Below are 23921 nucleotides of genomic sequence, written 5' to 3' on the forward strand. Positions count from 1 at the left end.
GCCACGCATTATTTACAATGAGTCCTGCCTACCGTGTCCAAAAACAAGCACATTGGGTTCACCCTGAGGCCTGAAGGCCTGACCCTCTAGGCACCAAGCGTTTAGATAGGCCGTTTCTTAGTACCCTATCTTACTCATAGCGTCTCTATTTGAGATTGTCACGTCATCAGGATATTTTTGCACATTCAATGGCACAGTCTTATGTACGAAACAACATATGCCTTCAATTCTATTTCAGGGTCTCGTTTCCTAAGCCGCGAGGATGACATGTAGGCGCAAGTTTGGAGAGATACATACTTAGATAACTAACTCTAGTGCACTGTTTGAAACTCTCGCCATGACCTATCTCCCTTAGGCTCGCGCAAGAGAAACACTGACCATTTGTGAAACAACTAGTCGGATCATCACGAGATAAATTATGTCAGGTGTGTGGACAGCTGAGGATTTAGGATTAATGCCGATGGCCCAAATCCCGCATGCGTTCTACTATGACACACCGGTAATCATTCAAGTACCATAGCGTCGCCACAAGTCGCCACCCAAGTCATATCCCAAAGTCGGATATGAGTCACGTCATTTCCGATATATCAGATACTTCAACATGCATACATCGTGCCCTCGACGCTGTCTGTGGGAGGGTGATGTCTTGAAAAACGTGCTGATGCTGATACCGAGGACCAGTGTCTCTTGGGCGGTGTCGACAAGAATGTGATACGTCAGCCTGCGCACGCTCAGTACTGGACATTGGGACATAGTACGGATATGAAACATTACGAGTGATTATGGCAAAATAACACGCAAACTCCAAGAAACCGAGCTTGGTAGTGGGTACCTATCAATAGTGCAAAATATAGCTCGTCATCTCCGGTTCGTGCAGTGCTGGGACTATAGCACCTAGGGGACAAAGTTGGTAAGGTCGTAACAAGTAAGCCTCATGATCAGAACTCTAGTTCATCAACGAGATAGTGGAGTTTTTCCATAGTGGGGCGTTGTCGTGGAGCCAACCAGCATTGCTGGATAACGCTCCATTGAGCGTCATTGACACAGGAGGTGTCTGGGTGCAATGGCTTGACACCTGTAGATATTGCAAAGAAGACCTGTGTGTCACGCTGGAAGTAATGATAAGGGATTTCGCCAGAAAGGACCTAGGGGCGATGCTGAGGACATATTCACTGACACGCAAAAATACGCACTTGAAGCATGATACATCCAAAGGAATATACGTCACCTTGAGTACTAGGGAAGCCCACAGAATCGCTTGAGTCGTCCAGAACTTGGAAAAGCTCTGGTCCAATCCATCTCACCGCCCCCCCAATGGAAGAAGAGAAATATGACTCGCTAGAAAACTCCAACAGTAGAGCTGCCATCCCGAAGTCAGCCACACATGCTCGTCCGAGATCGTTGATGAAGACATTCGACTAAAACGATGAATTAGTGTCGCCTAATAGGATCGAATGATCCATACCCCAGAAAGACTTCCGTGGATAATGCCATGGTCATGCACTGTCATAAAAACTTTAATTGACGGGAGTAATAGAGGAAAATTCAATGCGTACGATAAAGAACTGCGGAAATGACTTCCAAGAGCTATATCACCTCATGAAATGGGACAGCAATTGTGATAATTGTGATGGCCGCTTACCATTGCCTTTCGGGTTGAGGCGGTGATTTGATGGTAGTTTTGCTCCAAGTAATGTGTTAGAGTGCCATTCTCCATCCATGGGCACACCAAGGCTGGTAATGGGCCAAATCCAAGTGTCATGCCAAAAATTGGCATCACATTATCGTGATCCAATCCCAGCCATCCTTCAATTGCTCTGCTCAGTCTCTGAATTTCACATTTAGTACACCAGCAGGAAGGCCAACCCCGAAGGACTCGCCTTGCTCTTCCTTTCCCTGTCTAAATCACTTCCGTGTATCCTAATAGATTTAACTGCTACCTGTGATTTGCCAGTTAATATACTCTCAAACGCCAATGAGATATAAATACCCCAATGGTCCCGGAACCCTTCCTCCTCCAGCTACACTTCCATACATCACAATACCCTCCGTATGCTGTAGGATAGGATCCCTTTCCTTCTATTTGTCCCGTAAGGACACCACTGAACAGCAGTGTACGTTAGTGTTGAAGTGACTTCAAGTGAGTAGAAATGAATGATGCCTTGTCTGACGGTTGGCGGAATGCGCCTAATTCGAATGCAATGCGCGTCAGCATACTGTGGAAAAAGCCACACGAACGACTGAGGAGGTGTTGGACCCTGGTCGAGCTTGAGCATAGAAAAAAAGTAAAACTTACCTGATCTTGCCACCAGCCCGGACTCGGAAGAGGTAACTGCCGGAGGAATTCAATGACGGCTCCAACCCATGACTGGGCTGAAAAACGGTTGTCGTGTTCAGACTCAGACATCAGTTACAGTAAGTGCCAACACTTCGGGGGCAAAGTTTGAGAGGAATGCAAATGTACGTTAACTTATAGTCGCTAAGGCGCTAGCCGCAGTGTGAAATGGTTTCGAATTTTCACATAATTCACCGTCACTGCATTATGGCAAGCGTTTCTCCCGCTACAAGCTTCAATTTGGCTCTATCCGTACACGCGTCATGAGATGTTGCGATATTGGGGGGGTGGAGCATGGAGCGTTTCAACTTCGAAGGTTGGTTCAAGTTGCTATTTGCGCTGGCTCTTCTCTGAGATACCTTTTCAAAGTTATCGCGGCGGCGGCGGCCGGCGGAACTAATAGTACAAACATATATGGTACTCAATAGAACGAGTCAAATGCAGTAAAGAATACTCAGTATGTACTAGGCAACCACTTCAAGTTATAGCCTCCCAAACTTCCGTGAATCATCCAGTTCCCTTCTAGCGAAGTCGGCTATATCCTTGACCGTTACAGATCTTTCTTGCTTCTTACGCCAGCAGCGTCTCATGAATTACCAATGACGGTCATCAATGGGAGGTTCGAGAATTCGTAGAGGTTCCTTGCCGTTGAACTTCTCGTTGATGACCATAAAATCGGTCCAAATATCGTAGGGCACGCGGCCAGAAAGTACCTGTGTAGAACCAACATCATATCAGTAATGTTGTACCACAACGTAGCTGACTGACTTGCCTGCAGCATCACGCAGCCCACAGAGTAAATATCGCTCTTTACACACGCACGGCACGGAGATCCGTTTTGCAGGGGAATCAACAATTCTGGCGCAGCCCATCGTACATTCCCTGGCTTGCAGGATGTGAAGTATGAATTTCCCGTGAGCTCCACGTCCAGGGAGGAGAGGCCAAAGTCTGATAAAAGTGGCTCTCCTCGTCCGTTAATCAGTATGTTCGACTGCAGATGAAAATGTCAAATCCCGAATGAATATCATCATTATAGTTCATGAACCCACTCCTGTGATGTCACCATGTACGACGTCCTTCGAATGAACTAGAAGTCCGTAAATAAAAAGACGCCGGGTACTTGTTCGAGAGTACGAGACTGCTGATACCAATCCTAGGAGCTTGGAGTATCAAATGCGTAAGTCGGCCTTGTTTGGTAAATTTGAATCAGAGGATCGAACAGGTACTTACGATGTGGAATCTCCACTCCAAGGAGAGATCCCTATTCTTCAATTCCAGATAAGATTGCAGTGAACCGTTCTCAACCCATGGACAAACTAGGGCTGGAAGAGGACCAAACCCCCATGTAAGTCCGATGAGCGGCAAAATGTGTGCATCTTCCAGGGTAGCCCATATCTTTGCCTCCTTGCACAATCGCTAAAAGGGAATGAGATCGTGGGATCGCAGAGGATGTAGACAGCTTACCCTACTCTTCTTCTCTCTATCTTTAACATCAGGCTGAACTCTGATTGTTTTCACGGCAACCTAGAGGACACTCAGTGCGGGGTTGACGGGCACAATTCAGACCAACCTTTATATTCATATTCTTCCCAATCCATGTGCATTTCCATACATCGCTGAATCCGCCAATGCTGTCAGGGAAGGCACCCTTGTCCCTGATCTGTCCACTGAGATCAGGAAGGCCATCTATTGGGTGAAGGTTTCTGATTTGCCATGATTTAGAGTGAAATGCTAGAATCGCTAAGCCACCAACATTGGTTCACTAGCTTCATGGCTTGTGACTCGCTGTAATGCCGCTATGTGATGCACCATGTCGATCCAAGGTTGATCCTGCAGTAAATGGTTCGACAGTTGCTCTTGATCAAGGAAGTAGAATTACCCACTGGGACAACTGGATCGGACTCAGATAAACGGCCGTTCACAGGTGGCTTCAAGGAGGGCAGAATACGGAGGACTGCTTCCAAAAATGAATTTGTGAACCAGCCACGAGTTGGGCTAACTGGTGACTCGGCTGTCTGTTCCGACATCAGGAAGCAGCAGTAAGGCAGGAAGAGAATAAGTATAGCACAACACAAGTCATCATACCACATTTTATACAAGAAAACAGGCCCTAGATCTGGTAGATCACTATGGTTGGCACGTTGACCTGTAAGTTTCAGCCTGAGATACCGGTGCCGGAGAAACTCAAAGAATAAGATTCAGATGCAAGGAGCGCTCGCTGTAATTACCATCCCGAGAGGGACATCAAGTCATCGTTGACGCTCTAGCAATGAGGTGATCAGCACTGAGATAATTTGGGTAAAACGAACGACAGTGCGGTGAGCAGAGTGTTAGATGGTGGATGATCGCCATCAGAGCGATCTATGACATATATGCAAGGTGTTGTAACACTGCTTCTTCACGACAGATTTGGGTGCTCTAACGATATTCAGAAGCCATCCAGGGAGAGCGTGGCCTCGTTGCATGAGATAATAGCCTGGGACAGATCACTGATGTGAGTAGCCCACTTCTGAATGATACCGAATGAAGAGTTGCAGCCATGATTGTTATACAGTGCTTACTATATAGAGGAACATCCGAGAATACAGGACTTGGTTCAAATAGTTTTTGTTGCACGAGAGTAAGAAGTAAGGTCCGTACAGACAGACATGATGGTAAGCCAGACTCAAGGCATTAGTCGGGAGATGATGTGTCATGCTGTAAGAGGTGAAGCTGGCCTTTGATGTATTCATCTACCTGCTGAGAAGATGGTCTACAGTCCTCAATAGACCAGCAATTCAGAATAAAACTCCAATGGCGATCAATGATCGTGGGAAACTCGGGACGCAACGGTTTTGTTCCGAGAGAAATTGCGACCACAACTTGTGCGTCTCGCTTGAACTCGGAGTAGGGTGCTTTGCCCGTCAATACCTGGCGCAAGGGTGAGGCTCAGTGTTCAAGGAACGTAATCTTGGGCAAACCTGGAAAAAAATACACCCAAACGAATATATGTCGCTGTTTGACGTCGGGATCGTGATTGCGCCTTCTTCTTCAGGAATTGCAAGAAGTTCGGGTGCTATCCATCGCACAGTGCCATTCAAGGCAGACGTGAAATATGACGTGCCTGCGAACTCCACAACTATAACGGAGAGACCAAAGTCGGATAGATGAGCCCTCCCATCGGATGAGATGAGGACATTGGACTACAAATGTGAATATCATCAGTAATAAATTCAGGAAACCCTCTTCTCACCCCAGTAAGGTCGCCGTGAACAACAGAGCACGAGTGAACTGGGCAAAAGAACCATTACTAACTATACTGCAAAACTAAGCTAGTCACTTACGGTATTGAAGACCCGCAGAAATATCACTGAGCTGCGAAGGCATGAGTATGCTTTCAGACAAATCATTGCATACAAGACACACCAGTTGGAAACGATCGATGATGGACAAAGTTTCGCCACGGGATTCCAGATAACTTGAAAGCGATCCGTTGTCATACCAGGGGCAAACCAAAGCAACGAATTGGCCAAAGCCTGATACAGTGCCGTACAGTGGGACGATATTGTCGTGTCTAAGTCTCAACCAAACTTTGAGCTCACGGCGAAGCCTCTATAACAACCAATAAGCAACATCAAATTGTACGGAGTACACTTACGCACTCTACTTTTTTTCTTCGCATCATCTTCATCTAGTGCTTGACTCCTGATTGACTTCACAGCTACCTGTGTGTCTTCATCAGACTCGAACATGAAAATCGGGATGCACTCACTGCGACGATGCTACCACTTTTGTTCCATGTACATCGCCAGATGTCACTCAGGCCTCCGAAAGAAGTGGCATAAGGACTTGTGCGGTTTATTTGGCCAGTTAGATCAGGCAGGCTATCCATTCTGAATCATTGAAGTCAGCCTCAATGCCGTAGTGTTTGACTGAAGTCTCACTGGTTTCTTTGATCATTAAGATTCGAGTGGGGAATTGACTGTGGAGAACTAATGGGAGATACCCCAAATGACGTCACCCAAAATTGGAATGTCTGAAGCATTTTGGAGAAAAGTTGGAGCTTGTGCGTTCGTTTCACTGGTTTATGGTGTGGATCTGTGGTGCAAAGTTGAGTTGGCATTCTAGAAAGTAAACTTGCTGTACCAGACGAGAATCTAGTGCGTAAAACATCACCAGTTGAGTCTTGACTTCCGGGCGAGGCCAAAGCTTCAGCAGTCTGCTGGAGTATAAATCAGTTCTTCCATAGATCGGTATGAAGATGCACCAGAAGAATCACAACGGAAGGATCTTTAAAAATCACTCACAGACTTGTGCTCTAGAAGGTCATGTTTTTGACAACAAGCACAAGATGGTCCATTGACAGCATCGTTTGGAACATCATCATGGTCCGCGTTCGGATCTTTACCACCAATGCATGGATCTGATCCGGCCAGCCCTATTGAGAATTGAAAACAAAGAATGGACCAACACCACGAAATGATACTGATGAAGGATGAAGAGGCCATGCTCTATTACTGCACATGGGGAAAGACACAGTAAGAAAGGTTGGTGTACATAAACGATTTTCCTTCATGGATACAGATGAGCGCTAGGCGACTCACCACGCTGCAATTGAACCATATTTAACGTAGAGCCAATCCACCACATGCATCAAAAGCAATCGACAGACTGCCAGTGATAGGAGTTTGCGGGATATAGTGAAGTAGTTGCCTGTGATGATGGCCAAAAACATATTTGTCCACGGATCAAGGGTCTGGAAACGTGCAAGCAATAAACCCTAACCTTCCATCAAGACCTTGCATCTAGAGTGCTCCACCGCAGCTTGCTACTTCGATATGAACTTGCAACTTCTCTCGCCTCCCCTAGGTATACTATCATCATGGAAGACAGCTGTTCCTTCTATACTGTGTGACTTCTCCAAGTCAACCGAACTACGATGGTTATTCATGACATGCAAATAAATGAGATGGATATTAACGGACCTATCCACTTGAACTCCCAAAACACTTTCCATGGGATTGAGAGTGAATAGAGGGCACCGCCTTATGTATATGTAGACACAGCCTTGCACATATTGAAGCTGTAACTCATACCAAGCTTGACTGAGTCTGCCGCATAGTCACAGCACGTATAGTTTTCCGCAACAAAGAGTCTTGTCTACATCACCCTGCATATTGAATTCAGCGCGTCCAATGTGACGAAGTGACAAGTGGAAATTTTCAGAAATGAAGCTGGTTGGATACGTGGAAACGTTGAGCGCCAAGTTGTTGAGCAGCCCAATAAATCATGGTTGCCCTTAGTCTAGGGTTAAGGTTACTAATACCCTATACGATCGACAGATCTTCCCACCTACTCTTTAATGTCGCCCACCACCCCATACGTGCAGTCCGGGGAGCCCCTCAATGATTTCCTTCGTTCATTTTGGCAGCGGCAAGTGGATGCAGCAGAGCAAGAGACACCAGATTACAGGCATCCTCCACTCCCTCTCGCTCGCATTAAGAAAGTCATGAAGAGCGATCCAGACGTAAAGGTATGTCACTCCGTCATAAACAATGCCGAGTTTTCGCTTACTACGTCCACAGATGATCGCAGCAGACGCACCCATCTTATTTTGCAAAGCGTGTGAAAGTGCGTCCGGTGTTATCCTTTCCGTCACAAAAACTTGATGTTCACATTCTCTTCCCCACTTTGTCACATAAAATTTCACGCAACTTCCCCATCAAAGTCTTTATTTCGGAAATAACTGCTCGTGCATTTATTATTGCTGACTCAAATAAGCGTCGAACACTGTCGCGTGCTGATATTGCCAAGGCGCTTGCGAAGTCAGACCAATTCGACTTCCTCATAGACATTGTCCCGAGAGAGGAGGGGCTTACGGGATTGACTCAGAGTGGTACAGGGACTGGTGCTGCGGGAGGATCTGGGTCGAGTATGACGAACTTAGTCGCAGGTGTACGTGTTACCAATACAACCTGTCGTACCTCTCAATGAACTTCCATCTAGCCAAGTCAAGCTGCTTCTCATCAGGATTCTGAACACCATACAGGCGATGAATCTGGCAATTTGCCCTCGGCAGTGGTACTGGATCAGGTAAGAATCGTGATACACTTTGTGGTGTTAGACTCTATTCTATCTCCTGGGACCCTGTTTTCTCCCACTCCTGAGAACCGCGCTGGGTGTATGACGTTCTAACAACTGCTTTTCACAGCTGCAGTCCCTATTAGCGCCATCGAACGCAATACATGCACCGTGACCCACTCAAACATCCACCGAAGTATAGTAGTTCACATCATAGATTTGACATAGGGTTGCGCCGGGTTGCGCAGGAAGGTCTCCATTTTAACAGCATCACAGCACTTTGCGGTAGGACGTTCGACATCCACTGTCATACCTACACCGATTAGATTTGCTACACCGTGCTCTGCCCCTAGTGAGCCAAGGGCCTCCTCAGAACCATAGTCAGCAATGGAAAGGTCATTCCTGTGGCATATTTTATGCTATACGGTGTCGTTGGTCAACATGCACTGCAAGCGTGAGAAATATCTTAGAGGAACGAGTATACTACGGCCGGCGGCTATGTAGAGAGACACTTATGGCTGCGTCTTATCATTTCATCTTTCATTCCAGAAAGTCAGTACATAATTTCTTGAACATTCTGGCAGCGTGACTTGCATCGGTCCAAGCAAAATTAGTATTCCAGATGAGTCGCATAATAGTACTTCTAATCCACTGCTTCAATATTTGTTTGCCAGGACCATTGGCCATGGTCTAAAGCCTTACAACTTGTAATTACGGTTTACTTACTACCGCGCCATGATTGATTTTGTGAACATTATAAATTTTTCCGCTGATTACGCGCACGGTCTACCACAGCGCATATGTTCTGACGTTTATCAAGTACTAGATCCATTCAATATCGATTGAATCATGGCTATAATCTGAATCCGTCACCAACCGCCTTGTGACAGTCTCAAAGGTGAGACTGGTCAATCGATCACCCCATGCGTACTCTGTATCATGATCGTCGCCTCATAGCTACATAGGATAATGGCTATGAACTAGCGACATACGCCGTGAATCCAATCACGGTAGCCGTGAGTCAAGATTCAGAGACCCCACAAATATACCAGGCGGCAGCGCGATATCTGGATACGCACTACGATATGGTGATGAATAGTTCAGGATGAGTTTACGTGAGTCTTCAACTTTTCAAGTTTCGATCTTGGGTCCGACACGATCCATCCCATCTCAAGGCTGCCTTCCGGTGTTATTACGTCTTGAGACCAGCATATCGCTACGAGCAGACGATTCTAAGTTGGGACCCGAGCTTGAAGCTCTTTCGGCATCACAAGGTAATTATATAATTAGTTAGTAGCTCTGCATGCAGCTTTGAATGTTGGTGCTGTACGCCATTCTTCTTACTCCATCTTAACTGTTGGTCACTCATGAGTCACGATACAGTGAACTCAAATCTTGCAATGGCTTAGCGAGATATAACGAATCTACGTGAGTGGCATTCGGCCGAATAAGAGTAATACCCATTTTTTTGGCAACCTGCTCATGATGTGTAACATGAAGTCTTAGGCGACTACATCTTTTACAACTAGCTAGTAATCAAAGAAAGTGTGACTATCGAGGAAGGACTTTTTCTGCAGTGGTAATGATTCTCCGAGTCAAGGCGATATGTGATATCGACTTGTTCAGAAATTATGCTTCAAGTACGTGTATTTGCTTCCTGTATTATCAGGAACTTGCCTCTTCGATTTTCTGGGCTCCCGAGGAACGAGAGTTCCATTGCACTCTTGGCTGTATAATTACTGATCCGATGGCCGCCGCCGCCCTGCCTCGGATATAATTAACGTTACTGGGCGACCCCCGGGATGATCGGAGCACAATATCAATGTTGTATTGCAAAGTTTGGTCAGGAGCATGGAATTCCAGAGTCTCTTCTCTGGCACATTATGTGCATTCTGATACTGTGCGGGACACAGCTGAGGCTGAAGAACTTCAGCGCTCAGCGATTCAAGACTGAATCTACACAACATAACCGCTGTCCGTTTTTACGTTTGACACCAACGGCATATTCCTGTGATCGTGGCATGTACTCCCATGGATCTAGCGCTCGTTCTAGTATACAATCTACAGCCAGCCACCTCTCTCGAAGTCGATATAAGGGCAGAGGTTTCGCAAAGTCTAGTATTTATTCTCGTTCTCGTGGTTACCTCAGCTCCCCCGGGCCTATAAAGTTTCAACCTCATTACGTTACCAGGCCGACAGATGAATACTTTTTCCGCATGGATTTTCAGCCTGAGTGTGCTGCCCAAGAAATGGCGGAAGGTCCAACCGGAAACAGAAACGTCGGGCGTGACACACCTGGATGTAGGCTCCAATGATAATGAGTGAGTAGACTGATTTTACCTTGAATGAAGCTGACTCATGTACCAAAAATTTCAGACGCCCAGTCGATCTCACTGCGAAGGTCGTGAAGGAATTGGCTTATGCTACTGCCCAGGGCAGTTTCGGTGACGTATGGAAATGCATGTTCTCAGACAATGATGGCAATGTGGAGGTTGGTATGAGTTTCGTAGTAAATTCTGATATCTGATGATGAGTTTTAAGGTGGCGGTTAAATGTGTCAGGATCGAAATTCAGGATGACAGTTTCAAGAAAATTGTCAACGAGGTGGGCCGACATGATCATGATGTCGCTTTAATGATATAAAGATATTTGTAGAGGTTAATGGATGACTTCCGCAAGTGGAAACTACTGCGTCATGATAACATTCTTTCCTTGTACGGGATTACCTACGGATTTGGTCCAGTACCAGCTATCGTATTTCCATGGATGACCAACGGATCCTTGAGCACGTATCTTGGTAAAAACTATGAGACTCTCTCTGGGGCTCACAAGTTCGGTTTGGTAAGTCTTCCTCAATGATCATTAGCTGCACCACAACTCACGAGCGCCGTAACAGCTTGCTGATGTAGCTGCTGGTCTTCAATATCGTATGCCATGTCATTTTTGCATTGCATTAAGATAAGCTGACAGTATATGGTGCCTAGTCCACTCTGAGGGGGTAGTTCATGCGGATCTCACAGGTGTAAGCAACTGTGGTATGCAGATTTGTGACACTACTCACGTCTCCGTTTCCTCTTAGAGCAATGTGCTCATCAATAGCGAAGGAAGAGCTATTGTAGCAGACTATGGGCTCTTGACTACATGTTCCGACCTGAACGGGACCTCTTACATCAGGAGTAATGTACGATGGTCTGCGCCTGAGCTCTTCGAAGTTCCGGACACCGAGGATGCATCTAGCTCGCCAAAACTAGAAAGTGACATTTACTCATTTGGATGCATCGCATACCAGGTCTGTCGACAACGTGTATTTACAGCGCTCTTGTTCTCATTTGTGTCAGGTTTTATCGGGCAAGCAGCCGTACTATAACATTCGCAGTGACCACCAGGTGGTTGTGGCCATCCTCAAAGGTGTCAAGCCTAAGCGTCCAGACATCCCTGCTATTGAAGATTGTCACTGGAGCTTTATCGAGCAATGCTGGGCTGAGTCATCACAGCGACCTCCTATTGCTGATGTCCGAGATTTGATGGATCACTATAGAGATGCTATGTGTTAACCCCGGAGAGCTTTACGGTCTTCGCTTATAATCAATGGTGATTGGACATCGCACGATATTGTCGAATGTTTGGTTACTCATATACAACGTTGTGGATCTAATTTCGTTAAATTCCATGCCACGTTATCCGTTGTCTGACCGTTCGCTAGTGCTTGCCGTTTACAGTGATGGCCTTCCATCACGTTTTTGTATCAGACAAGTATGGCCATCGACTTCTTGGGGTTCCGTGCACATTAAATGGAGGTTCATCGATTTTAGAAGAACCAACTTGGGAGATCCATGATTCGATCCGCACACTCCAAGGCTTGCAATATTGCCAACCCCTACCTGGTTGTGTTGTTCATGTGCCTAAACTGTGGCAGTACGGCCGTTCTATCTGTCTCCTGCGAATAAATGAAATGATATAGTATCATGCAGGCTATTCTGTTCTAGCAATGTGAATGTTTCAAGGCAAAACACCGCAGGACTTGACTCGTTCATATGATGTTGTAGTCACTGGCGGAGAATGAAGTTTTACGATCATTAACGCCCATTCAAACGAGAACGTTCTGTTTGGGCTACTTGAAGTCGATTCATTTGCTCTGCACGACGAGGCGGAACGCCCAGAGAAGGAAGGTGATTCAAGCGGAAAGGAAGTGACTATTGGTGCGGGTATTGCTGCTAGAAGGAAGCCCATCGGTACGTAAGGCCAGCCGGTCATTGGTTCTATATTGCGGATTCAATGGAAGAAACCGTGAGGACGTCTAGCACGACAGACTGTTGACCAAATAATCTGAAAAGTACTATTCATATTTGCAAAAGGAGGTTCTAATATACTATATTATCTTATTGTTTCTGCGCTCATCCTGCCTCATTCAAAGAGCCAATCCATGAGCCTACTAACCTAAATGATTCTACCTTTCTTGTCCTACTGCAGGTCTTGGTTAGAGAATGTCAGGAGGAAGCTGTTGTGGTGGAGAAGCAGCTCGTCTGTTATGATAGCCACCACTAGTGGGATGGACCCCGACAACGAGTAAGTTCATAATACCTTGTGGCAACGCACTTCCTCATGCGACTTTTAATGCAGTCTGCCCGACCTTACGGGATTCGTATCCAAGGACTCGGCGCCTCATCCAATAGCGCACGGTAGTTTCGGGGATGTGTGGAAATGCACCTATATCGCACCCAACCGTCCAGGCCTGGAGGCAAGTATGCTACACGTATGACTGTCCAGCAATCTGAATCCATGTCAACAGGTAGCAGTCAAATCTATAAGGATCGATGTCGCAGGTGACGAATTCAGGGTCAGAGTGACTCAAGTACGTTATCGGTTTTCCCTGTACATGTGATGCGCTTGCTCAAACCTCACATCTTCAGAGACTCTTGGGTGATTTTCGTGCACGGAAGCAACTGCATCACGAAAATCTTTTGCCTCTGCTCGGTTTCAGTCATGAATTTGGACTACTTCCAGCGATGGTTTCCCCCTGGATACACAACGGCTCGCTCACCACATATATTGAACACCATTTCACGGAAATGACCATGGAACAAAAGCTTCGGATTGTGAGTGGTATCTCAGAAGTGCTGGTACATCATGATATTCATTGGAACCTTAGTTGCGGCAAGTCGCTGCAGCCATCAGCTACCGTATGTGGAATTCTCAATAGTTTGTGAAAACAATAAGTAACGGCATTACAGTCCACTCGAAGGGGGTTGTCCACGGCGACCTTACCGCCGTATGTACTAGTTGTCTGATACCTGCCTTCTAGCTCTGATCTGAAACGCCAGAACAACATTCTGATAGATTCAGACCACAATGCCCACGTAGCAGACCATGGAATTCTCACAATGTGTTCTGAGCTCTCGGGGACTTCATACATCAGAAGCAACGTGCGGTGGGCTGCGCCAGAGCTATTCGAGGTGTCCGAGAACGAAGAGTCATTGACTCCACAATCAGCCAGCGATATTTATTCCTTGGGATGCATCATGCTTCAGGTTCGAGACGTTCCCTAGTGGCTGCGTTAATTTGCGACTAAAGATTCCATAGGTTATGACAGGCAGACCACCCTATGCAGATGTGCGAAGCGATCATCAAGTCATTGTCCTGATACTGAAGGGTAAGAAGCCTACAAAACCATCAAGTCCGCACGACGCAGGTTCTTTCTGGGATTTCATTGAGAGATGCTGGGGTGATATAGGACATCGCCCTTCTGCCGTCGATGTTCTGAACTTCCTAGGATCAGATCATTCAGAGAGCTGATCGATCGCTAATCGATTTTATTTATAAGCGCTCCTGTCCCCTTCGGACGGTTGCGCATTGATTAATATTGATTTATAATAGTATACTACGTTAGCCGTTGTCTCTTCTCCCCGGTTCTCGAAAAAGCCTCTATGACCTCGCACATGGAAACTGCTTTCGGTTGACCATCCAGCTTGAACCCGCTGGATTGAGGGTGAAGGTAATGCGAGGCAGGTAGTACTGTAGTGTCTTTGTCATGTCTTGGGAATTTACACTTCTACTAACCTGCGATGAAGACTCGTGATGCAGACACACGCGTTCCGTACTAAACCTTTTTTGACTGGTTGAATTCTGGGAGTATCTGCTCTGAGAATCGGAAATGAAGTACGATTCTGTTCTGGTAGACGGAGACGGTCAAATCGCCAACAGTGTCTTCTGATTCCACAGGAATCGGCACAAACCACGTAAGGTCGGTAGCATTTTGAATGCCAGCGACGCCATGAAAAGAGCACGCAGGAGGTGCGAAAGGAGAATGGGGAGATCGAAATGAATTTCAAGGAGCCTTTGTTCTCGGAGCGCAAGTGGCAGCTACGTCCGAAAGTGAAGACGGACGCGGGAAGATCCATCACACTGCTAGTGTCTTCACTGTCTGTAGCGAGAGGAACAAAACCAAAACCGACATTTTCCAGAAGCGATTCTTATCGAGTGAGTACGGAGAGGCATTTTGAATGCCCACATTAATGTAATGCCGTGGAAGGTGCAGCTAGTAGACGCCGTGGTAATGATTAGAATTAGGAATGTTGGAATTCGAACTCCGCCCGCGACGAGGGTCGAATGAGAACGATCGATCAAGGTGATATGAATCAACCCAAAGTGGAGCGCGCACATGGCATTGACACCAATTGGAAATCGCTCCAGATAATAGATAGAAATGTACTACATATATATCATTGACGGTTTATTATTTGGTACATACATAATCGGTTTTAGCCGGAGGGTGTTTTACTGACCCTTTTCGGGAAGTCGCCGCCGGGCAGACGTATTTGTAAACGACGCACGCTACTTACCTCATCGATCATGCGCGCAAGCGTCACTCAGTGAGCATGTCTTTTTTTTTTTTTAAAAAAAAAAATCTTATTTATTGTCGTTTGCGCTCGAAGATTACACGCCAGACATATAGCGCTAACTTCTTGTAAGTGTGCCGGTGTATCATGTATGTAGTCTGACATGTGTTGAATAGATAAACGCGCACTCCGTCAGCATGGTGTCGGGCAAAGGCACAGGGGAATATTGTGGTGCGAGATGTGGAGAGATAGAGTTGAACGTTGAACGATCATCGATCAGGAGTCGTGCATCGTTCATGCCAGCGTCGCATTGCGGGTGATCCTGGTGCCTAGGGTTTTTCCCTTGCTTATTGTCCTGGGGCAGGGCCCTACGGTGGACACTACATACTGTGTCGTGCTTCGAGGTGTGTGGCTATTCTATGTTTTAATCGATGCTGTACAATGGTCCGTGCGGCTGCAGGGACGTTGACGCCGCCTTAAGGCATAAAGGTCCCTAGCTCCAATCTGTACGTGTGTGCGTTGACAAGCATGGGAGGTTTCTCTGCCAATGCTGATTTTATTTGACTGGTTTCCCGAGGGAAGAATAGGTGTTACTCTGTGTCACGGGGAGGAAGGCAGGCAAACGTCTTTTCAGCCACCTCTTGCCACCACAGTGGATCTTGTGCCCTAGCCTATTGACACTTTATCCATTCATTCAAGTTGCGTGGTACTATTAGAAACCAGTGCCGGACAATGATTTCGAAACTTCTCTTGCAGCGGCAATCGTGAAGGTATGTACAAATTAGTATTGAATAACATGCTGAAAACGTTCGATCTAGGTCTGCGTACGAAGCCTTAGGGTTTTCGAGCTGTGCAGGCGACTTGTGTCACTCATGAGCTGAAAATCGGCGTCTACACGATAGTCAGGAGATGCAGGTCTTGTTATGCAAGCCCAAGACATCTAGCTGCGAATATTGGTGATTTGAACGAAGAAAAGCCTTCATGATTGATTAATCGATTAAGGTGGAGGACTGACTTCCTCATAGGTTCGCTTGCAAACACCTGAGCATCAACGCTGGATGATCGAATTACACAAGAAGCAAAACTACGGAACCTTACCTCCACACGCCACCACACGCCACCTTACATCCCCGATTTGTTCCGTATCTTGGGCCATGAGTCATATTGCATAAAAACCTCGCGACTAAAGCGCGGTTTCAACATGGCCCAGTTGCCAATTTCCTTGGTGATCGGTTGAACAACAGCACAGGTTGTTGCGACTCTTCACCTTAGAACTTGTCACCCGTGGGCATGTTTCTTTCAGGTCCTGTGCAAGCGTTAAAGACGCCTTGCACGCCTTATTACTATATGAACAAGCGATTCAAAAATTATTGGTGCAGGCAGAATGGGACGAGTCAATTCATCGCAGTCAGTCATCAGTTGCTTTTCTCAGTCAAGACTGACTGAGAGAAGGCTGATCGCACAAGCCGTCAATTTCTTCAATTTGGCTGAAGCCTTCAAGAATACAATATGACCCTCACTGAACGACTGACTCGTGTTAACAACGTTTTGTATCCGGGGAAGTTAGAACTATCATGACATCTTTCTCGAAGCGCTATCTCTTTGCCACGATGATTATCTATTGCTAACAAAGCCCCCGAGAGTAAGTGTTCCCTTGCGCAATTACTACTCTTTCCAGTGCTGCCAGTGCTCTTCACATCCCTGACAACACGTTTCATTGTCCGCCATAGATCAGAAGCGAGTTGACGCCTGCTGATACGAGCGTCCGATGTAGTGGAAGGGTGTTCATCATTGATCGAATTCATCCACAGCGTTGCTTCGACCAGTATCAGTCGTGGTGTCCTCAGTTCGACCCTACGCAGCCTCCTTCCACCGTAATTATCGGTAGGATATCCTTGCGACATGGCCGGACTAGTGTTTTCTGCATAAAAGACTGTAGTTCATCGGTTTTGGGGAACAGCACTGTTTCCCACTGATTTCCCGTCAGCATGCTCGAACGTTTGCAACAGCTATTTCATGATCTTGTATGTTTGTTGACATTGTCCGTGGAGTCATTCATCCATCTCACTTCAACAGGTTAGCCGTGCGCCAAGTGGCCAGGCACCTTGTATTCAGCATTACGCTGAGGACAGTCCCGCAAGCCAGACCCCGAGTGTTGACACTCCCAATAGAACTTCCGACGATCATGTTTCAAGTGGGCACCTCCCTACGGAAGCCTCGTATGTCTTTTCTTTTCCTCAGCAGGACTTTATAAACATGGAACAGTAGTAGTGTTCCCTGTATCAAACTAGGTGATATAAACAGGCAAACCAGTTACCCAACCGCCTCGGGTGGTCTTGGAGATGTTTACAAGTGTACATGGAACCGGGGCGAAAGCTCGGATGAGGTATTTCAATAGACTTACTTTTTCTGCCTGTCTCCTGATTATGATTTCAGGTGGCAGTCAAATACCCACGATTCCCAAGTCTGAGTGATTCTGACATTTTCATAATCAACAAGGTACATTGGGGTCCAGTCTGACGGCCGCATATCTGAACTTTTGAGACGCAGAACTTCGACCGCGAGACCCGTATATGGGCCAAGTTGAAGCATCAATATGTATTGCCCTTGCATGGCACCGTAGAGCAGTTCGGCCCATTTCGCGCATTTGTTTCCCCCTGGATGCCGAACGGAACTTTGGAATCTTACCTTGAGCATGCACATGAGACCCTCTCGATGATAGATAGGCTTCGGCTGGTGAGTCTTATCCATGAAGCCGAGTACGGGAACTTACTACGTTTTCAATAGCTTAAACAAATTGCAGAGGGACTCCAATACCGTGAGTATTGAATTAACTATGGATGTCACAAATATAACTTTGTTTTCTGCAGTCCACGACCATAACGTCATACACGGCGACCTCACCAACGTAAGTTCACACATTTTACCCATACCACACCGTACAACCAGATTGAATCATCTTATGGTAATTGTAGGGTAATGTTCTGGTTGCTGCCGATGGATCCCCTCGTCTTGCAGATTTTGGTATCTCCAATATCATGGTACAATCCAACCCCGCCTTTTCCTACCATACCGGTGCAGTACGTTGGGTCGCTCCAGAGCTTGTTGACCCCCCAGAAGACCAACCCATACAATGCGCAACGAAATCTACTGACATATACGCTCTCGGCGGTATCATGCTTCAGGTTCGTGGTCTCGCGTGGGCTGGCTAGTGACACTAACATCGCCTGTGTGCAGGTCCTACATGGGAAACAGCCTTACTGGTGGCTGAAGTCTGCTATACACGTCATTTCTGCCAAGTTCAAACGCACAGAGCCCATTGACTCCTCCGTCGAGATCGAGCCTAATCACCTGGATTTTATGCGGCGGTGCTGGTCAACGGAGAGTGAGCTTCGGCCGTCAGTAGAAGAGGTAATAAACTATCTTCAAGAAGCACTGTCAAATGAAACTTCGTCTGCATAAGGTCTCGGTTTTGAAGTGGTCATCTTTCTTGTTCTTATGTTGACTGAGAGTGTCTCCTATCATATATCATATTGCTCGGTGTCCGCTCTCACTTCTCAGTGTCGTATGATACACTAGCTGTATTTGTATTTATGTAGGAGCAATACTAATGCGCTAGCAGACTGCATGCAATACCATTCCTCATAGTATATGTAAACAAGGCAGTGATAAATCGGGAAACATATAAATGTCGTTCCGAATACACAGCATCCTAGGCTAGTTCATTGTATTGTTGTTACTCTGCTTTACAACCGCAGAAGCCACTGGTCGATCTCTGGACCTGACAGATACGCATTTCAACGAATACTCCTTGTGTACGTCTTCGATATCAGTGAATTGACGGAAGGGCTCTGTTCCTGCCATTCTTGCTGCAACAACGTGGTTCGCTTGCGTTAGCCGGAGGTAAGGCGTACCTCCACAAAGCAGCTGCACATTATAGCACGGTAACTTACATGGAATCGAATGGGGAACAACACACCTGAAGCATGATGCAAGCATATGAGTAAACATCGGCGGCCTTGGTTGGTATCGCCACCTCCCCTTGCTCAGGCATAGCAAGCATCTCAGGCGCCATCCACTGCACATTTCCTGGATGGCACGAACTGAAGGTGGAGTTTTGTGCTTCCGAAAGGATCATTGAGAGACCGAAGTCTGCAAGATTGAGCCTCCCATCGGGAACATTGGTCTGTAAATCGAGGAGACATCGTAGCTACGACTTTTAACATGTACACATCTTAAATCGCCACGGACCACTTCTTTGTCATGTACTAACAAGTCAGTGAGCGTTTCTGATCAGATACAGAAAAAAATATAGATGCACAATACTTGAGGCCGGCCGCCATCTGTCTCAACTAAAGACATGTCAGAACTCGTCCGATGTTGCGAGATACAGTGCGTACCATTCTCAGTTTGTCGGCCTTGGAAGGAACACGTCCCCTTTTCAGATAATCATCGAGCGATCCATTTTCCATCTATGGAGAAACTAGGGCAGGGAGTGGCCCAAAGCCATCAACAACACCATTGAAAGTAAGAATATTTTCATGCTCTAAGGTAATCCAAACATAAGCCTCGCGACGAATCCTCTGAGTTCAAATCGATGAACACGATGACTTTCAGTTCGTTTTTTCTCCTACCTTGCTTGTCCTATTCACCAGTTCCGTGTCGTTTGCTTGAGGAACCCTGGCTAATTTGACCGCAACCTAAAAGGTGGTTAATATTGTGAATTTTCGATCGAGTGCACAATTACCTCAGAATCCTGAGATCGTCGAGACCAAGAACGCTTCCACAGACAGTACATCAACACGTAGAGCATTCATAAATCATCCCCCCCCCCATCAGAGTGGCGCGTCTAAAACGGCCGGCGGGAACGGCGGACTGATGGGGGTACGCCCTACGTCAGGGCATTCGCGCACTCGGGGATGTAAAAAGGGACACCGGGGGTCCCTTAGTTTAGAAAGTAGTGTCCTACATAGAGTACAACTCTGCAATTGAAGGACATAAATTGGATTCAAAAAAAAAAAAAAAGAACGCTTCCAAACATCACCAGATCCTCCAGTACTACTGCAGGGCCAAGCTCGCTTAACAGGTGACACCGAACCATGCTGTCACGCTGAACACACGATCTCCACCATTTCTCAACGTATTTGTTTCATTTGACTTGGGATTGTAGGAACGTGAAAGCTAAAGGAACAAGTCTCAGCATTGGTGAAAGAAGCGCTAACATTCATAGTACCTAAAGGAACAAGTCTAGAGATGAAACATCGTAAGTGAAAGTAGTGCTGCCGTGGTCCGGTTCGGTCCGGTTCAGAGGGTCCTTGACGAGAACCAAGAACCGAACCATGGTTCGGTTCTTTAAAATTGTCGAACCCAGAACCAGACCATTGAGAACGGTTCTCAATGGTCCGGTCCGGTTCTTGTCTGGTCCGAACGCAAACCGAACCGAAAATTTTTCAAGCAACGGAAAAAACATTCACAAGACATCTACATGACATTGGGTAGCTAGTCTAACTGCATACCAACTGCATACCCTTCTGCCTCTACTGCTGCTGACACATGTCCATTCTTATAGGCTGCCTTCATCAATTGTAGCATGGAGAAAGTGGATGATGCGAGTGCGTTGCGGCGCAGAGTTGATGTGATGCCTGTGCTGGAGAAAGTGTGTTCAGAGGGAACAGAACTGCCTTGAATGGGCAGGTAATCACATGCAACACGAGCTAGTGTTGGGTACTGCAGCGAATGTAACTAATCAAGAATGTAAGCGGGGAACAATGAATTTGAGGGCTGACTTACACCTCACCATGCCACAACATCATCAGTCTCCTCCAATGGTGAAGTAAGGTATGCAGAGAGCTCTTGATGAGGATCGCGCGTGCGATGGTCTGTAGCTTGACGTTCCATGATAGCGTCGCGCATCCAGGAAGCACCATAACGAATCGAAGCTTTCGTTGTTGATGACATGGCCTCTGGCTCCTTGGGATGTGGTCCTGGGGCTGGAGGCGCTTGATAATATTTGTCAAACTAAGAATACATCTGGAGTTAGAGACCGGTAGGGTACTTAAGTTTGAATAGTACTCATCACTGCCTCAAGACGAGCCCTCCCGTTTGCGACCTTCGTTCAGAGCACAGCAGTCTTCAGACATCGTCAGGCAAATAACTCACAGTTTTTTGGTCGGCACCCTGTTTTATGCATGGCACATAGCCTAACACCACAGAGCGACAATATCCAAGGAGATCTGTTAGAGTTGAGAACCGGTGGAGGATCATGACTATCCAGGAAGCATATAGACTAGAACAAGTAGATATCTGTGATATAGGTAAACATATGTCAGAGTCTTGAGAATAAATTGATTAGTACTTACCTTCAAAAAGGCTAACAGTAGCCTGATTAACAAATAATGCAAATCTCGAAGATGGTGTTTTGATGTCGACATGGACACTGATGTTGTCATGGTTGGTGTCGAAGTCGAGGGAATTCGAAGGTCAAGGAACGGTTTGGGAAGGTTCGGGAAAGTCGAACCAGAACCGGACCACTAGTGAAGGTCCAATACCCAGAACCGCTTTCCGGTCCGGTTCTGGCTGGTGAGGGCACCATGGACCGAACCACAGAGAACCGGACCAAAAGTCCGGTTCGAACCGTGGTTCTGGACCGGACCGCGGCAGCACTAAGTGAAAGGCGGCGTGCAAAGTAAACATGAACTGTACCTCAGCGTTGGTGAAAGAAGCGCTGAGGTACAAACAACGTGATACAAAGTAATGATAAGGTGCGTGCTATAGAGTCCGTGATGACAAATGAAAGAAAGGAATACAGAAGAGTCGATGTTGAATGTCAACACACCCCCTCAATGAGACAATGAAGAAATTCTATTTAACACGACACGAGCGCGAGACCGGACCGGTGATGAGTGAAAGCTGGACGAGGTAAGACTTTGGTGAATATGTTGGCTGTGTTCTTGTGAGTCGACAACCAGACAGGCAGGAACGTCTTGTCCTCAATGTGGCGACGGATGAAATGATATCGGAGATCGATATGTTTCGTTCTGATGTGGTTCGCGGCCTCCTTCAACAGAGCTATGGCGCCTGCATTGTCCGCGAACAGCTGTAGTGGCAAGGAGAGGGGGATGCTGAGGCATCCGAAGAAGGACTGGAGCCAGAGCCCGTCCTGAATGGCTGAGGTGAGCGCCATATACTCGGCTTCGGTTGACGATAGCACCTGCATTGTCTGCTTCTTCGCGGAGTGGGAGATGGGCCCGCCGTTGAAGAACCAGACATACCCCGAGATCGATATGCGATCCTCAGGGCAGGAGGCCCAATCAGAGTCAGAGAATCCGTGCAGGCTTGGATTGACACCTGCACCCCCGTAGTGCGCACGGAGGAGCTTTGTACCGGCGAGATATCGAAGGACGTGTTTGGCGGCTGCATGATGCTTGGGTTTGGCGAGGATGTTGTGTTGCGCCAATCGCATGACGGTGAGGGCAATATCGGGACGGGTATACATGGCCAAGTAAAGGAGCTCCCCAATGAGCTTGCGATATTCTGTCTGAAGATCGTCGACATGGGGAAACACGTCGGTTGGACGGCCGAAAGGGAAGGAGGGATCCATGGGCAGCGCCACTGGGTTGCAATCCGACATGCCATGCTCTGCCAGCAGATACGCAATATAGTCTCCTTGATGCATCCATAGCTCACGGGTCTGTCGATCCCGAACGAACTGAATGCCGAGATACTTCGTCACGGGTCCAAGGTCAGTGATGCCAAACCGCTCTGCAATTTGCGCCTTCATCTGGTCAAGGAACATATGGTTGTTTGAACCCGCAAGTCCATCGTCTACATGCCATGCGATGATGCAGATTACTCTCACCCCCTCGCCGTTGACGCGATCAAAGATGAAAACGGCGTAGTCAGCATCGCAATGCAAGAAACCGAGACGTGACAGTACTTCACGAAGGAGTTCGTACCAGTCGAAAGCGGCTTGCTTGAGACCATATAAGGAAGAGAGCAGGTGAGCAACCAGACGGAGGCCATCAGGACCATCGCGCTCAAAACCCGGGGGTTGACGCATGTAGACGTCCTCTTGGAGTTTCCCCCATAAGAAGGCACGCCTCGCGTCAAAACAGTCAAGTTCCCAGTCGTTGGCTGCAGCGTAGGCTGAAAGTACCCAGATGGAGGTGGATTTAGCCACGGGAGCAAAAGTGCGACCAAAGTCGACTCCCGGGATTTGAGAAAAGCCCTGTGCCACTAACCTCGCCTTGAAAACAGGTCCGCCCTTCAAGTCCTCCTTGAACTCCAACACCCACCGGCATCCGATGGCCCGACGATCATCAGGTAGTGGCACGAGCTCATATACTTCCATTTCTGACATCAGGTTCATTTCTTTATGCATAGCCGCCAGCCAGTGCTCGTGGTCTGGTCGCTGCATTGCCTCATCGTAGGTCGCGGGAGGTACCTTGAGGTCATACCCGGGTGCGTGGGGATTGCGACGCGTGTCGCTACGCACCGAGAGACAGGCAACTTCAGCAATGATGAGGGATGCAATGACCTGGGGAAAGCCAACTTCTTCATTGTTGGGGAGGATAGCGTCTGGGTCGATGGGAGGGAGAGGTGGCGGGTCAGGCATGTGAGTGGGAACTGGGACAATGGGCGCAGGTGGAGGATCCATGCTGGGATGAGGAGGAGGCACTCCGGTGACACGA

General features: G+C 47.2%; 9 protein-coding genes across 9 annotated transcripts; 4 read left to right on the forward strand and 5 right to left on the reverse strand.

Moving 5' to 3' along the window:
* Positions 1-719: 719 nt before the first annotated feature.
* On the reverse strand, positions 720-2655 carry F5147DRAFT_727187 (kinase-like domain-containing protein). Its single transcript, XM_041439241.1, has 9 exons — positions 2297-2655; positions 2162-2187; positions 1991-2102; positions 1881-1940; positions 1643-1828; positions 1557-1587; positions 1466-1503; positions 1194-1418; positions 720-1145 (listed from the first exon to the last, which is right to left on the reverse strand). The coding sequence occupies exons 1-9, from the start codon at positions 2405-2407 to the stop codon at positions 939-941; spliced, it is 996 nt and encodes a 331-aa protein (XP_041285429.1). The 5' UTR covers positions 2408-2655; the 3' UTR covers positions 720-938.
* A 122-nt stretch (positions 2656-2777) lies between these two features.
* F5147DRAFT_841346 (kinase-like domain-containing protein) lies at positions 2778-4513 on the reverse strand. The gene is made up of 8 exons (XM_041444368.1): positions 4219-4513; positions 4089-4165; positions 3906-4038; positions 3800-3859; positions 3566-3751; positions 3385-3495; positions 3108-3326; positions 2778-3048 (listed from the first exon to the last, which is right to left on the reverse strand). Exons 1-8 carry the CDS (start codon positions 4423-4425, stop codon positions 2929-2931), a joined length of 1113 nt encoding a protein of 370 aa, XP_041285430.1. The 5' UTR covers positions 4426-4513; the 3' UTR covers positions 2778-2928.
* Positions 4514-5008: 495 nt separating this feature from the next.
* F5147DRAFT_781110 (kinase-like domain-containing protein) lies at positions 5009-6359 on the reverse strand (the record flags this gene model as incomplete). The annotated part of the gene is made up of 8 exons (XM_041442572.1): positions 5009-5245; positions 5296-5517; positions 5568-5605; positions 5659-5689; positions 5741-5926; positions 5977-6039; positions 6087-6207; positions 6259-6359. 8 exons carry the CDS (start codon positions 6357-6359, stop codon positions 5009-5011), a joined length of 999 nt encoding a protein of 332 aa, XP_041285431.1.
* A 1317-nt stretch (positions 6360-7676) lies between these two features.
* Positions 7677-8871, forward strand: F5147DRAFT_727195 (histone-fold-containing protein; the record flags this gene model as incomplete). Its single annotated transcript, XM_041439242.1, has 5 exons — positions 7677-7847; positions 7900-7945; positions 8043-8269; positions 8321-8407; positions 8526-8871. 5 exons carry the CDS (start codon positions 7677-7679, stop codon positions 8568-8570), a joined length of 576 nt encoding a protein of 191 aa, XP_041285432.1. The 3' UTR covers positions 8571-8871.
* Positions 8872-11056: 2185 nt separating this feature from the next.
* On the forward strand, positions 11057-11949 carry F5147DRAFT_587833 (kinase-like protein; the record flags this gene model as incomplete). The annotated part of the gene is made up of 5 exons (XM_041432036.1): positions 11057-11236; positions 11292-11322; positions 11380-11417; positions 11475-11684; positions 11734-11949. 5 exons carry the CDS (start codon positions 11057-11059, stop codon positions 11947-11949), a joined length of 675 nt encoding a protein of 224 aa, XP_041285433.1.
* A 237-nt stretch (positions 11950-12186) lies between these two features.
* Positions 12187-12718, reverse strand: F5147DRAFT_727201 (uncharacterized protein). Its single transcript, XM_041439243.1, has 2 exons — positions 12367-12718; positions 12187-12310 (listed from the first exon to the last, which is right to left on the reverse strand). Exon 1 carries the CDS (start codon positions 12647-12649, stop codon positions 12395-12397), a length of 255 nt encoding a protein of 84 aa, XP_041285434.1. The 5' UTR covers positions 12650-12718; the 3' UTR covers positions 12187-12310; positions 12367-12394.
* A 118-nt stretch (positions 12719-12836) lies between these two features.
* F5147DRAFT_727204 (kinase-like domain-containing protein) lies at positions 12837-14170 on the forward strand (the record flags this gene model as incomplete). The annotated part of the gene is made up of 6 exons (XM_041439244.1): positions 12837-12961; positions 13016-13133; positions 13185-13247; positions 13306-13515; positions 13638-13664; positions 13717-14170. The coding sequence occupies 6 exons, from the start codon at positions 12837-12839 to the stop codon at positions 13939-13941; spliced, it is 768 nt and encodes a 255-aa protein (XP_041285435.1). The 3' UTR covers positions 13942-14170.
* A 2896-nt stretch (positions 14171-17066) lies between these two features.
* On the forward strand, positions 17067-18878 carry F5147DRAFT_727213 (kinase-like domain-containing protein). The gene is given in 10 exon segments (XM_041439245.1): positions 17067-17176; positions 17189-17255; positions 17308-17450; positions 17497-17617; positions 17668-17730; positions 17782-17967; positions 18019-18049; positions 18102-18139; positions 18207-18416; positions 18469-18878. 9 exon segments carry the CDS (start codon positions 17220-17222, stop codon positions 18691-18693), a joined length of 1053 nt encoding a protein of 350 aa, XP_041285436.1. The 5' UTR covers positions 17067-17176; positions 17189-17219; the 3' UTR covers positions 18694-18878.
* Positions 18879-18917: 39 nt separating this feature from the next.
* F5147DRAFT_841351 (kinase-like domain-containing protein) lies at positions 18918-19931 on the reverse strand. The gene is made up of 6 exons (XM_041444369.1): positions 19866-19931; positions 19632-19814; positions 19553-19583; positions 19462-19499; positions 19207-19407; positions 18918-19154 (listed from the first exon to the last, which is right to left on the reverse strand). The coding sequence occupies exons 4-6, from the start codon at positions 19463-19465 to the stop codon at positions 18949-18951; spliced, it is 411 nt and encodes a 136-aa protein (XP_041285437.1). The 5' UTR covers positions 19466-19499; positions 19553-19583; positions 19632-19814; positions 19866-19931; the 3' UTR covers positions 18918-18948.
* Positions 19932-23921: the final 3990 nt, after the last annotated feature.

Source organism: Suillus discolor (genome assembly GCF_016758755.1).
Source record: "Suillus discolor strain FC423 chromosome Unknown F5147scaffold_125, whole genome shotgun sequence".
Classification (NCBI taxonomy): Eukaryota; Fungi; Basidiomycota; class Agaricomycetes; order Boletales; family Suillaceae; genus Suillus; species Suillus discolor.

Coding starts and splice junctions, on each gene's coding strand:
- F5147DRAFT_727187 (XM_041439241.1), bottom strand. CDS start 2,407: ATGTCTGAGTCTGAACACGACAACCGTTTTTCAGCCCAGTCATGGGTT. Junction 1,504..1,556: donor CATTTCCGCAGTTCTTTATC/GTACGCATTGAA, acceptor TTTTTATGACAG/TGCATGACCATGGCATTATC. Junction 1,419..1,465: donor TCCACGGAAGTCTTTCTGGG/GTATGGATCATT, acceptor TCATCGTTTTAG/TCGAATGTCTTCATCAACGA.
- F5147DRAFT_727201 (XM_041439243.1), bottom strand. CDS start 12,649: ATGACCGGCTGGCCTTACGTACCGATGGGCTTCCTTCTAGCAGCAATA.
- F5147DRAFT_841351 (XM_041444369.1), bottom strand. Junction 19,155..19,206: donor TTGCATCATGCTTCAGGTGT/GTTGTTCCCCAT, acceptor ATGTGCAGCTGC/TTTGTGGAGGTACGCCTTAC.
- F5147DRAFT_727213 (XM_041439245.1), top strand. CDS start 17,220: ATGCTCGAACGTTTGCAACAGCTATTTCATGATCTT. Junction 17,451..17,496: donor CACCTCCCTACGGAAGCCTC/GTATGTCTTTTC, acceptor AACATGGAACAG/TAGTAGTGTTCCCTGTATCA. Junction 18,417..18,468: donor TCGGCGGTATCATGCTTCAG/GTTCGTGGTCTC, acceptor GCCTGTGTGCAG/GTCCTACATGGGAAACAGCC.
- F5147DRAFT_841346 (XM_041444368.1), bottom strand. CDS start 4,425: ATGTGGTATGATGACTTGTGTTGTGCTATACTTATTCTCTTCCTGCCT. Junction 4,039..4,088: donor CATGAAGCTAGTGAACCAAT/GTTGGTGGCTTA, acceptor ATGGCAAATCAG/AAACCTTCACCCAATAGATG. Junction 3,496..3,565: donor TGGAGTGGAGATTCCACATC/GTAAGTACCTGT, acceptor TGATACTCCAAG/CTCCTAGGATTGGTATCAGC.